General features: G+C 41.2%; 1 protein-coding gene across 1 annotated transcript; it reads left to right on the top strand.

Moving 5' to 3' along the window:
• Nucleotides 1–1,452: 1,452 nt before the first annotated feature.
• On the top strand, nucleotides 1,453–6,294 carry LOC103718817 (putative arabinose 5-phosphate isomerase). The gene is made up of 3 exons (XM_008807807.4): nucleotides 1,453–2,178; nucleotides 3,236–3,459; nucleotides 5,853–6,294. The coding sequence occupies exons 1-3, from the start codon at nucleotides 1,522–1,524 to the stop codon at nucleotides 6,007–6,009; spliced, it is 1,038 nt and encodes a 345-aa protein (XP_008806029.1). The 5' UTR covers nucleotides 1,453–1,521; the 3' UTR covers nucleotides 6,010–6,294.
• The last annotated feature ends 8,346 nt before the right edge of the window (nucleotides 6,295–14,640 follow it).

Here is a 14,640-nt window from a genome sequence, read left to right on the forward strand (position 1 = left end):
CGCGTCCCAGGCGCTCCGGGGACGTCTCCGCTACAACGAGGGACGTCTCGCCTACAGGATTTTACTTTTTATGTTGTCTGGGGTCGACTCGGCACTTTACGGGGACGTCTCGGCTTGTCTGCACTTTATGCATGGGGATGGCTCCGCTGTCTCAGGGTCGACTCCGCTGCCTTATCACCGAAAAAACCATTCTCTGGAAAACCCTGAGAGAGCCGTCTCGGCTATCTTGGGGGCGACTCGGGAACTCTCCTTTTTACCTGCGGGGACGACTCGGCGTACAGTGGGGACGTCTCGCGCATATCTCTTGAAAACTGCCTTTCTGCCGCCACTGAGAGAGTCGACTCCGCTACTGAGAGAGTCGACTCCGCTAACGCGGGGACGACTCGGCAGGTGCCGGGGACGTCTCCAAGTGTGCCAGTTCTTCCTGTTTGTGCTAGAGACGTCTCTGAAACTACCAGGAGACGTCTCGGCTGTCCCTGAACTTTTTCATTAACTCAAAATGTTCTTCAATGAATTCATAAAAATTATGGGAACTTGCCTAGACATTTCTCAACAATATTCTAGATAAAACACATGAGTTCCTTAATTAAATTGTTAAGATATAATGGAATTATGCTCTAGTGTTTTGTATTCATCAAAATCCATTAGGGGGTCAACATATACCCTTTTAAATATAAAAAATTGTATGAATATTTTTGTAAAGTTGCTATTTGATTGTATACCCTTATAAATATTTTTATTTGCACGTCTATCCATTAAGAATATTTTAGTCATTTTATGGTTAAAACCGTTAATTTTTTAACGACGCTAGATGGCATGGGTACATATGCAATAATAAGAATAAAAAAGGGTAGAATAGCAAAATAAGTATTTTCAGATGGTATACATATAAATATCAATTTTGAAAGGGTATTCATGAAAAAAATTCTTAATTTTTAATAAATTCTGTACCAAGTAGAGTATCTTTGAATATATATATATATATATATATATATATTCTCGAGTTAAAATGCTGAAAATTAACAATCACTTAGTGTCATAATCTAAAATTTTATTAAAAAAAGGTCAAAAAATATTATTTAGATTTTTTTATCCTATAAAAATAATTAAATTTATTTAGTATATAGCTGATATAGAGTTATATATAATTAATGTAGAATTAAATATCTGGCAGCTAGAAAATTTTTATAGATCCCTCTCGTAAACCGCGTGAAATCCCATCCTTCATCCCTCCTTGCTGCTCAACATATCCGGTTGCCAACAAGTTTGGGAATCTACAGGGGCTTCATAACTTCAAGGCCCTCCTCTGGGGACATCACATCATAGATCCTCCATCCATAGTGACACGCCAGATTTCGCTTTTGGCGGCTCCGTTTCACCAAATCCAACGGCAGAGATTCGTCTGCATAGAACTTTCTACGCGTAAGTCTGTACAATTCCCCCTGGTCTCCAGATGTCAAAATCGCGGGATTTCCTCCTCCTTTCCCTCCGCGTCGAGGAAAGGGAAGCTAGCGAAAAAAAATGGGCTCGCTCCCCTCACCTCCGCCCCCCGCCGCCGCCGGCGACAATGCGGCCGGTTGGCAGGCGATCGACACCGGAGAGCTTGGCCGCCTCTTTGAGGCCCAGCGCCGTCACCTCGACCACTTCTTCGACCACGTGGACCTCCACCAGGCAGCCGCCTTCGCCCAGGCCCTCCTCGACGCCCCCGGCGCCGTCTTTTTCTCGGGCGTCGGCAAGTCCGGCATCGTCGCCCACAAGCTATCCCAGACCCTCTCCACCCTTGGTTTTGTCCGCTCCGCCTTCCTACCCCCCACCGACGCCCTCCACGGCGACATCGGCGCCCTCTTCCCCGGTGACATTCTCGTCCTCCTCTCCAAGTCCGGCTCCTCCGATGAACTCCTTGGCCTCGTCCCCTGCGCCCGCGCCAAGGGGGCCTACCTCATCGCCGTCACCTCCGTCGAGGGCAACCCCCTCGCCGCCCTCTGCGACATGAGCGTCCATCTCCCCCTCCAGCGGGAGCTCTGCCCCTTTAACCTCGCGCCGGTCACGTCCACCTCCATCCAGATGGTCTTCGGTGACACCGTCGTCGCCGCTCTGATGGCGGCCAAGAAGCTCACCCGGGAGCAGTACGCCGCCAACCACCCCGCCGGCAAGATCGGAAAAAGCCTTATCTTTAAGGTTAGTGATCCGATCCGATCTCCAGATCTGGGTAACCCTATGATTTTTTTGGATAAATATGACATTTTCTTTTAAACTTTCATGGATTCAACCCATTTGGGCGATTTTTTTTTTTTTGACCGAATATCGCCAGTTGGAGATGGGTTATATCATTTTCGTTTCAAAAGAGATATATAACTTTTTAATTTGGTTCCAAGGTCTAGGCTGCTTTGCTTATTCTTTTTTTTTCTTCATCCCCTGTTTTAATTGAACATTTGAGTTTAGAATGCCGGTTCTGAATGTGGGATATTCCTGGAGCTTATATTGTAAATTTTGTATGTTTAGGCTATTTTGCTTTTATCTTGGTACAAAATCGATTTTTTATGATAAGATCTGGGTCTGCTTGCTAGGTATTATTTCTTATTAAGTCTATGAAATGTGGATATTATGAGTCTTTTATTGTTAGGTCAGTATCTTAATTCTGTCGGTCAGTATATCTTATCTGTTGTTAGATTTAAATTTGTTTTCTTGCGGAAATTGTTTTTCTACAATATGAGGTAGTGATTCTCTGTTTGTATTCTTCTCTTCTGCTGGCCTTCTTTGGTGTAAGTGCAAATTTTGAATGGGAAATATCTGTGAATTTAAAAATGTACTGCCAGAGTTTCCATTCCAATCATTCTAAAACAATGCAAAGTGAATAAATGTACATTACCTTGGTGGCTGTCTTCATATATCATATAGTTTTTAGTGCCATGTAACCAGTGAACTAGCCTCATTATTTGCTGATTAATTGTCAGTTTCAACGAGGGATCTAATTCTAGGATGGTATAGTTTCATTTCTTTCTGCTTTATGATAAAAGTTTTATTGATACTGTGCTTTAAATAAATGTCAAAATTGGAAATATATACATTCAATGGGGACTTCTTTGAAAATGCATGGCATGAGAATAATTGACATTCTGGTTGATGCATAATTTAGCAACCATGGACTGGCAATATAGAGGTTCATAGTGTTCCTGTTCTCTGGAGTTATCTCTCTAGAGCTATCCAATACGGTGATCCACTTATTCCTCTGCAGGTGAAAGACGTCATGAAGAAGCAGGAGGAGCTTCCCATCTGCAAGGAGGGAGACATGATAATGGATCAGCTTACAGAGCTGACAAGTAAAGGATGTGGATGTCTGCTTGTTGTTGATGATAACTACCATTTGATTGGAACCTTTACAGATGGTGACCTGCGACGTACACTGAAGGCTAATGGTGCAACCATCTTCGATCTCACAGTTGGTCAGATGTGCAATAGGTAGGCTTTTTTGTCTCTCAATTAATGAAAAGTAGGAAAAATCTCCACATTATTCTTTCGAGCAATCAGATGCTAGATCCTTTTGATGTTGTTTTCTGTCATCTTGTCTTTTTATGATCTACTATGATCTCGCAGGCTTTTAGCACTTTATTTTCATTTTAGTTAGTACATGTCACCTTCTTTTCCATAAAATAGAGGGCAGAATAATGCTGCTTCTATTTGCATTGGGTATGAGCGAGATGGCAACATTATAGGAAACTAACAACTTAGCCTTTCCAGGTGTATTTGAAAATAAATCAGTGCGAGCTTCCAAATAAGTCAAGTGCATACTTAAAAAGCCACTTGGAGTCGCAATACCTGGATACTGAAAATGGTTACAGAAAATATATTTTCTGCTGTATTGCAGCTCTGAACAGCCCAATGATCTTTTATATGTCTTTTCTGCAAATGTTGATCAAATGCACTTCCCAAACCACAATAAAGCTGAATATGAATAGCATGATCCAACTAGGTAGCGTTTTGTCGGTAGCTGTAAGATGAACTCTCACATTATAAGTCCATCCGTTAAGCCTTTCCACTGTGCTTTCTGTTACATGTTCATAGCATGAGTTTAAGTCTTAAACATGGAAAGATTAAACTTCAACTAATAAGCCTGATTCAATCAATTAGGGTTTGGTTACCAAATTCTTCTTCGCTATTTGAAAAGGTACAATGTACATCATTTTAAATTTTTTGTCATAGTTGACATCCCTGATGTCTTAGTTCTTTCCTATCTCACAACTCTAATGCACTTGCTATACATGGAAACATTATTTTGATGGCTCATATCCAGCCATCTGACTTCTGTCCATTCTACTTCCACGACTAACCTTTACCAAATGCATGGTAATGAACTTGAATCAGCTATGAAGTATAAAAGGAATATAGAAGATGAAGAGTGTAAGTAATCTTAGCATATTCCGATTTGCTGTGGTTCAGTTAGGTAGAAAAGGAGGAAAAAAAGGGAAGAAATTACAGAGGCAATATGATATGAATATTAATAAATTATGAGCTGAATCTTGCTTGATCATTAAAAAAAGGAGGGATAGCATTTAAAGGTGTACGTTTCATCAGCATGATATGGATACTTGTAATGCTTTATGTGCTTCATTAAAATGAAGAAGTGCATTTTTGACATAAAATGTCTTATTGTTTTTGAAATCAGCAATAAATCAATTACATATTAAAAGATCAATGCTCAACTGAATAAGCCAACATATTGGAGTCGGACCCCTAGCATCAGCTAATGCTGATCCTGTTACATATTGGTGTCTGATAATGCTCTACTGACAAGATGGATAGAATCAAAGTATAAATGGCTGTCATCCTCAAAACTCACATAAAATTTATCATTGCATGTGTTGATTTGTTTCACACTACAGGTATTACTTCAACTTAAAAAAAATCAATTGTAAATTTTATGTTATTACGCTGCTAATCATGACGTTGTTCAACTTTCTAGAAACATGAAATCTTTATGGGGTTGTTGATAATACCCATTTAGCTTTAGATAATAAGATTCACTGAATTGGTATCGGAGGGCGTACTGGCCAACGTTGGTTAGGCACAATACGGTTCTTTATCGTGCCACTCCGAGGCATATCGGGAGAGCTGGAGAGGGAGGGGGAGGGCTGAGAAAAATCCAAACCCTAATTGGAGCTAGCGAGGGGGGGAGGAAGGTGGAGGGTTGAGGAAAACCCTAACCCTAACCCAAACAAGAGAGAGAAAGGGGGGAGGAGCTTACTTGACTCTCAAACGTAGGCTCAGGGTGGGGTTCACGAGTAGGGAGGGGGATCTCTCGCATATCTTGAGCCGGTAAAATCACGAGCAGGCGGAGCCCAAGTTGGGGGGGGGGGGGGGGGGGTGCTAAGAAAACCATCCCAAGTCTCGATTAAATAGCATAACTATGCTAGTCTCAGATCGGTCCAATTCAATGGCCCCGAACCAGCCGGCTCAGTACGATTTGGCCATCCTTGGCAAGTATACACCTACATGGTGGCAAAGTTTTGAGAAACAAATTGTGATTTGGCCTATTTCTGATCTGGAAATTATGATATGATTTGGATCAAGTTATTTTTCTAGTTGGGAAGTAATCCGGTGTTCTTATGCCAATTGACAAGTTAAAATGCTGATACTTTCGTGACATCATGCCTACTACTGTATCAAGTACTTCTTTCTTGCCAAATGACATCAGGATAATCTGCGAAGAAGGATGTAGTTTAGGTTATTAGCCATTTTCATAAGCTGCTGTCTTTAGGTTGTATTATAATAATTTTGACCGAAGTAATCCATGGCTTGTTCTTTTAGATTATAGCTGCTCTACCTTTTTCTGATGTATGTTTATTGTCCACCAGAAACCCAAGAACAATCAGCCCGGATGCGATGGCAGTGGAAGCAATGCAGAAAATGGAATCACCACCATCTGCTGTGCAATTCTTGCCAGTTGTTGATGATCAGAATGTTGTGATCGGGATCGTGACCTTGCATGGACTGGTTTCAGCAGGCTTGTGAACTTTATTCAGCTTATTTTCGTGTATTCTTTGCAATGCAAGTCTTTGTATCTGCCCCAATAGGACGAATAATATGCTCTGGATATTGATGCATTTCTGTTGGTTCAATTCTATTCCAAATTTGGTGAGGGCATGCATATGGTAGTCCTGCTTGTTGTTGTATTTGTTTTTATTTAGGATTTTGTGGCATTTTGTTTTCTTAGGATCCCAGCATGCTGTGGACCTGCTGAGGCTGTTTGTAAGTAAAGGATGTTAGTTATTCTTTATGAATAATTTGGATTAACAACATACTTGTTTTACCATATGAAAAATATCATTCTGCATTCAATCAAAAACCCTGAACGTTCAACAGGCATGTTGGGCCTCGCTGAACATATCACGACTTAACGATCCTTATCATGGAAAGAGAATAGCTTTGATTGCATTTTCATGCAGGATATAAAATTCTTGCCTTTAGTATCTACATGAAGCTAAGCAAGCTGTGAATTGGTTGGCTAAGGCAGCCATCAAGGTAAATGGGAAAGGACTCGAACAAATTGGGTCTCTGGAGATAGAGATAGTGAACCCTGAATCTATTGTATCTCAGATCACATTTGCCCACTTTCCCCCACTGTACTCGTATTCTTGTTTTCTTGAATCCCACAGTCATATATGCTCTTCCCTTGGAAAGATTCAAAGAAATAGGAATTGGTTTAATTTATGAGCTTGGATCTTGAGAAATCTAGGTTCCTAGGTTCCTATACAAGTGATGGTATCAGCCAATGGTAATGTTTTTCTTTTTTTAAATTACTGTTTTGCATATTAAGCTTTTCAAATGCACAAGTAACAGTGACTGTTGAATGTCTTGATGAAGCAGGACCAACTTTTTTGCCATATTTTGAAATGTAGTTCCATTACAAAGAACAGTGCAACGAGTACGAACGTTATGCTGGCAGGACTTGGTCCAACAACTGGATCAGGCGGTTCACCCAACTTTGTTCTCGGCAACCAAAAGAACTTCGCAAAGAAGCGGAAAATTATTGAAAATTTGATAACTGGAAAAGGCCTCGAGATGAACCGGTAATGCATAAGAGGCAGTGGTTGAGGTCTGGAGAGGCAAACAAAAGAATGGTAATATTGACAAGAATACAAGTATGCAAGCAACCAATTCATATCCACTCCAAATGCTTGTGACCGCCCAATGCAACCTACAATTTACTTTCCGAAAACAAGAGTTGATCAACTGCAGCTGACAAGATGCAATTATGCTGTGATGAGTCGTGATTTATCACTATAAAGCATTGGGTTTTGCACCTAAGTGAGCACGTCGAATCGCAGGCAGCCATTTCAGATGGATCTATGGTATCTAAACAACTGGTCCCAGGACCCCATCCGTCGACAAAGAGCGTTCAATGATAGAATCAGAAGAGTGGTAATAGTTGATGAGTTCGGAGTTCGCAATGGTCTTAATGACCATGCAGTCAACCCAAATCTAGGGGATGTGTTGCCCAAGGAGACAACCCAAGAGGGGGTGAATTGGGTTTTGATTAAATATTGACCAATTAAAAATTATGTGAATGATTAATTAAATCTATTGCAAGTGAATTAGTTAAATCACTAGATGCAATAAGTGAAGAGAGAGAAAGAGACAAGAACTAATACAAACACAGAGAGGTTTATAGTGGTTCGGAGCCAATTCTTGCTCCTACGTCCACTCCCCAAGCTGCACTTGGGAGTTCACTATAATCCTTAGGATTACAGCCGGTTGTTTTGCAAGCTCACAACCAAACTTGTTGTTTTCACGAGATCACAACAAACTCGGTTAGTTTTGACTGGCTCACCGACTAGAACCAAACAATTGTTTTTCCCGAGATAACAATCAAACCCAGTTGGTTTTCCCCGGTTCACCAACCACAACCTTACACCGTTGATTTTATCTTTGGCTCACCAACAAACCTTACAACCCTTGATTCAATCCCCTGATTGAATTAAGTACAAAAAGCAAGAGTTTAAAGTTCACAAGTAGAGCTTCTGAAAAGCAAATACGAAACAATATAAATAAGATTGAGTTATAAGCCCTCAAACAGATTTGAGATGAGGAAGTGGGGCTTTTTGATTTCTGAGTCTCCTCTTGAATGAGTCGAAGGATGGAGGACAGTAGGTAGAGCTTTGAATGCGAATGAAGCCTTTTTGGTTTGAATTGAATGCACACTCCCTCCTTTTGCTTGGATTCATTCTTGAGATATTTTTGGTGGTTGAAAACTTTTAATGCTCAAATGGAATAACTCTCTTGTTGTCTACTACTGTTCACTCTAGCTATTTAAGTGATTCCTTTAGAAAAATAGCCGTTAGAAAGGAGATTAGAGCTGTTCCGACCCGTCTGCACATTCTAACAATGTATCCGTTGGGATTGGAGTCGACTCGTGCGATCTGAAATCCACTCGGCTGTTACTGGAGTCGACTCGCGCTTTACTGGAGACGACTCGGCCACTGTTCCAAATTTGAATTAAAGTGCATGCCTTGTTCTGGGGTCCACTCGGACCAAACTGGAGTCGACTCGCCAACAGTTAGAGACGACTCGGGCACTTATGGGTCGGCTCATTCTCAGAGTTCCAGAAATCCAACTTTCTGTATTTCTCTCATGAGTCGACTCGGCCAAACTAGGAGTCGACTCGGATGACTTGGGAGACGACTCTGGAACACCTGGAGTCGACTCGTTCACAGGGTCTCCGAAACTGATTCTCTGCCTTTCAGACTGCTTTCCTCTGGGAGTCGACTCGGACAAACTGAGAGTCGACTCGGACAAACTGGGAGTCGACTCGCGCTTTACTTAAGATGACTCGAAGTCTTCGCGAGTCGGCTCGCTGACAGGGTCTCAAAAACTGACGTTGTCTTTTTGTCTGCTTCCCTTTGGAGTCAACTCGGGACCATCTGGATGTTGGGAATTGTATCCTAAGAGTCAATTGTCAGCGTGCTGATGATTGAATTTTGTAAATGAATCGACAAATTAATAAAGTGTTATTTGGCATTGTTCATCATTTTATTGTACAACTTCAAATGAACTCTTATATGATGAAGTCCTTAGGACTTATTTTATGATAAAGGAGGATTTATCTTTGAGTTCTTAAACCTGTTCGCGACCAAATGATTTGCTGTTAATAGGACGATAGCATTGTTGAGATTAGGTCGTTGTGAGACATATACGTTGGTTGTCCTCTTAACCAAGGAGTGTGGAGACACTGATATGTCGCACAGGTGAAGTATAGGAGTACATTTCACTAAACCTGACCAATTCCGGAACACTCTACTGTCGAGAGATGTTCCGAGTGGATATGGGTATAAGTATCCCTCAGACCTGAGATGACCACAGTGACTAGCAAGCAACTCACTGTACTTTGGTACCGGACTAGCAGAATTTCTAATTCTGGGATAGAAGGTTACTGGGTGCAGTCAAGCACTTGTGAAATCAGTGCGTGAGTCAAGATGGAATTGACCCCTCCTAAAAACAGGAGATAATGCTTTGTGTTCAATTTAGCAAAACCTTGGCCAGGGTAATCCTTGTGAGGAGACACAGAATTTCTAAAGTTGATCACATAGAGGATGTACTTATTACAGAGTTGACAGAACTCTGAAGTCATCCTAGCATTAGGAGACAAAGGGATAAATTATACAGTAACCATAGTCCAGGGTTTCAGAATATTTGCTTCGCATATATTTGGCCTATCCAGACGTCGGGTACCATTGTTAGATGGTCATTTTGATTAGTACAAGAAGTTGTTCTTGTGCTACCGGCTTAGGTTCAAACCTATGGGGTCACACGCATAAATTTTTTTAGGTTGATCAAATGGCTGATTGATGATTAAGAATCATTCAGGGATAATTTGGTCAATTCGATTGACAAATTATCTTAAGCAAAAATTGCATTAAAATAATTATTGAATTATTGGAGGGTTAATTAGTAATTGAATTACTAATAAATTCAATTTGATTGAATTATTGGACTTTAATTAAGCCAAATTGAATTAGACTCAATTTGGGCTAAATTAGGGTTTGACCTAATTCGATCGGGTTCAACCTGAGCCGATTGAGCAAAATCTAATTGATCGGACTTGACCCAATTGGATTGAGATTGACTCAAGTCAATTAAGAGTCCTTATTATATGAGTATTAAGAGTCTAAATAATCAGAATTTATTATGGAGAAGAATTCCTAAAATTTAGGACCCTAGCTTTTTTTCTTGGAGAAGAAAGACACTTCATCCTTATCCCTAAAAGCAGTGGTGCCTATCCTCTTTATTTTTGGCCAATTTTTGGCGTGAGGAAAAAGGAGGCGTGCGGCTATTTTTCATAAAAATATGGCCCCTAAAAGCATGCAGCTGAAGATTGGGGCGCAATAACCCTCTCATTTTTAGGGATTATTAGGACAAGATTAAAAGACAATTTGTTCATCTCTTAGCTTCCGACTTACCAGAATTTTTTGGAAATTTTATCAGCCAAATTCGTTGGCCAAAAGAGGTGTGAGGCGTGGGGGGTCTTTTGGCTATAAAAGGACCCCCACACCTAGGGTTTGTATCAGATGGTCTTTAGAAAGGGTTCTAAATTCTGAAAAAAATTTGAGAGCCAGCCACCTTCTCTCCTCCTTCTTCTCCTTCATCTCCATCCTTCATCCTCTCAAATAAGAATCAAAAGTTGAGTGCTTCGAGGGAGAAAAGTTCAGCCACTGCAGCATCTCTACACGAGCTAGCACTCCTGCAGTTGTGGATCTTCTTAGAGCTTTCGCGTAGACTATCCGTAGAGGTTGGACGCGTGTGCGGCTATATAAGGTGATCAAAGCATCATCAAAGTTCTCAAAGCAAAAAGATATGAAATCTGATCTCATTAAAAATTAAAATTAAAAATCAACTAGGTTGCTAAAATTCTATATGATTACATGTTAGACATAGAATCATGCCTACTTGTTTAGGATAAATGTTTAAAGTTCTGGATCTATTTTTGTTGTAGAGATATGATCTCTAGCATGCATAGGAATTAAATAGTTTAATTCATGCTTCCGCTGTAAAATTTTTAAAAATATATGCATGCGACCACCAGGGTTCCCAACACTGGAGTCGACTCGCCAAGCATCGGAGTCGACTCGCAACATTTTGGAGTCGACTCGCTAACAGGGTCTAGAATCCATCGTTCTGTCTTTCTGTCTATTCTTAGTCGGAGTCAACTCGGAGAGTCTCGGAGTCGACTCGAGCTTGTGCTAGAAACTTCAAGTGTCCCAGAGTCGACTCGTGATGCAGACTTTGGTTCAAATAGAGTTCAATACTTAACCAAAATACTATGAACCAAAGCTCAAGGCACTTAGACAGAAATTCATAAAGATTTACCTGAAACAGTAGATTGAATTCATTAGAACAACATAAGACATACTCAAATGCTTTGAGCTCATCAAAATCAATTAGGGAATACTCAATCACTCCACAATCTTTTCCTTTTTGATGATGACAAAACATTAAGTATTTGTAAAGTGAATTACTCATTCAAGAAATGATTCAAGGTAAAGTTTTGAAATAAATTTAAATGTCTAGTCATTTAGTGTATCCAAAATTGAAAGGTATGAGTCAGTAAACTTTGAAATTAAAGCTTCCCCTTTCATTTGGAATTATATAAGCCTTCAAATCATACAATCAATTGTTTGGCTTATATGTCTTTAATGAGTTTGCTTTCTTAGAATTTCATATTCTCCCCCTCAACATATGCATTTAATTTTGTTTGAACTTTGTTCAAGTTTTCTAGATTTTCTTTTAGTGTTTTCAACTTGAACTTAAGGTCTTAATTATACAAGAAAAAATCTGACGATTTGTTCTTGAATATGATCCAACTAATCTCCGAATATTTCTTGAATACTCTGGAGATTACTACTTGAGGAGCCCCAACGGAGGAATAACGAACCTCAAGATATCGAATCCACTAAGAACAAATCACACTTTGCTTAAATGTTTTCTTGTTTAGTGATTCCCTTTACATACTATATATCATATTTTCTCCCCCTTTTTGTCATCGTAACAAAAAGTGAAGTATCAGAGACTCAAAACATACAAGAAGGATAGTAAATGAGACAAAAGGATATGCTTTTCCATTCACTGTAAATTTGAATACATAAAAAATGTTCAGAAAGTACATCTACAGTAAAGAGATACATAGTATTCAAAACACAAAAAACATACAAACAACAAAAGATACACAATGTAGTAAATACAAAATCATCCTCTAGAGGAGGGTGGACGAGGACGAGCACTCCTCTGTGCAGTACATTGTCCATGCTGATCCGGCTGGGTAGAAGATGACGGCCGAGATAATGATGGTCGTGCCTGAGTGGCAAATAAAGTCGAGCTCGGCCTCGATGATGAAGGCTGTGACGGATCAGTGAGGAGGCTCTGGCCGGAGGAGCAGAAGGTCTGGGAGAAGATGCTTGAGGTGCTGGTGCGCCCACACCAAAATGGACCTCCAAGCCTAGTAGGAGCCTCTCCATTGCATCGGTCAAAGTATCGAATTTTGACCGCTGCAGCTCATAAAAAGTTGCCAGCTGAGAGCAAATTTCAGCTGTGGAAGCCTCCATCCTCCCCTTCAAGATTGCGGCCTCCTTTGCAAACTTGGAGATGTTGAGTTGCTCGGGCTGCCCCAGTCTTGACACACGGGCAAGGATGCTTTCGAAACGCTCAGTGATGCTCTCCTGATGATTGAGCTGGCTCCTCTCAAGTGACTTGACACTCTCCTCAAGAGCGTCAATCCTGTGATGCAGCCTCTCAAAAGCAGACTCACACTGGGCAGTCACCTCACTAGCAATCCTCCCTACCAAAGAATCGATCAACTCAGCACTCAGCTGTGGTACGGAAGGACCAGAGGTGGAAGAGGGATGATCAGAGGGAGCAGACGGTGGCACAGTGGATGAAGGGCCAACAGTGGATGGGAAGGTGGAAGGATCAGTGGAGGTATCCGGATCATGGTCAGAAGTGGGAGAGTGAGGAGCAACGGGGTCAGATGGTATGTCAGAAGAATTTTTCCTAACCCAAGTATCCTCAACTTTGTGGAATCCTATTCGGTGGAGAGTCCCCTCGTCCATATAATCAGTGTAACAAAGTGAACGGGAGGGTTCCCCCTCATGGATAGGGACCTCAAACTCCCTAAAGATAAAAGTGAAGAGCATACCATATGGAAGACTCAATCTTGGTTTTTCTAAGGGATCACAAATATGACTGTAAATGAGTTTAGGAAAGTTGAGAGGGACGTCATGTAGGATGTGGAACATAATAGCAAGGTCTTTCTCAGAAATAAAATCAAACCTACCCATTTTAGGAAAGAAGGTGCGACAAATAATGCTAAGCATAAGGCGCATCTCAGCGGAGAGCTGATTTGTGAAGACCTCTTCAATAGGAGACTGGGGTACTCTCCCTAGAATGGTCGTAAGGGCCTCGAATCTATCAGAGGGGTGAGTGGGGGCTATACCCTCACGAGAGAAGTGGAGGACTCGGGCAATGAGGTCCTCCGAGATGCAAACGGAGATATTGGCTACCCTCCCTTGAAGACCGCCACCACCCCGTGTGACGGTGCTATAAAATTTTCGGACTAACCCAGGGTATGTGGAAAGATCAAGAGAACAAAAGAAATCTAGATCTTAAGCCCTAAGATGATGCCCTACGGTAAACCCTTCTCAGAAGACAAAGTCAAAATCGACTTTCCTCCCGGTTGAGACGACTCTTCCGGCACACGAGCGTGAGAGAACCGACCGAGGCGGAGAGGGAACCGAAGGAGGTGATCTTACCGGTTCGTTCCTCGCCTTGGATCGTCTCTCGGCACCGCTTGCAACGAGAGGTCTCTTCCGGCGAGACATGGTGGCTTTCTTTGGCATCCCGACCTACCCAAGGAGGGAGAGACGTGAAACGGGAGGAAAATAGGAGGAAAAACGAAGGGAGGAGGCTGAGACAACCGTGGGAGACGACTCGAGGGGTTTTGGGACAGTGACGGCCGAAGAGAGGATTTGGTAAAATGTCGGTTCGTTTAGGGTTAAAAGACGGATTTTTGACCTCGAGTCGACTCTTGAAAATTCACGAGTCGACTCAAGCATGAGTCGACTCTCAGAATCATCCGAGTCGACTCGAACTCTGGCACAAACCAAAATCTCAGTTAGAACCATGCCAAAAGAGACAGAAATGGTAATCTTTAGAGCTTAAGGAATGATTTGATGATCATAGGCGTGGGATGCTATATAAAACATGAATTAGTGATCAAAATCAATGAACGAGAGAAAAGAATCAAAGAAATGAATCAATCACTCCTAAGCCTCTTTTAAGTATACAAAATCGATCTTCACTCAAGGGTTTTATAAAGATATCAGCAAGTTAATCATCAGTACAAACAAACTTAAGCATCACATCACTATTTAACACATGATCTCTTATGAAGTGATGTCTTATCTCAATGTGCTTGGTTCTTGAGTGTTGAATTGGATTTTTAGTTAGATTTATGACACTTATATTATCACAGTTTATGGGAATATTAGTTCGCTTAATGCCATAATCTTCTAATTGTTGTTTGATCCATAGAATTTGTGCACAACAACTTCCGGCAGCAATATATTTGGCTTCCGCCGTAGATAATGCAACCGA

This window comes from Phoenix dactylifera, chromosome 5, assembly GCF_051530095.1.
Source record: "Phoenix dactylifera cultivar Ajwa chromosome 5, Ajwa_hap1_PhDact_Kaust_v1.1, whole genome shotgun sequence".
Classification (NCBI taxonomy): domain Eukaryota; kingdom Viridiplantae; phylum Streptophyta; class Magnoliopsida; order Arecales; family Arecaceae; genus Phoenix; species Phoenix dactylifera.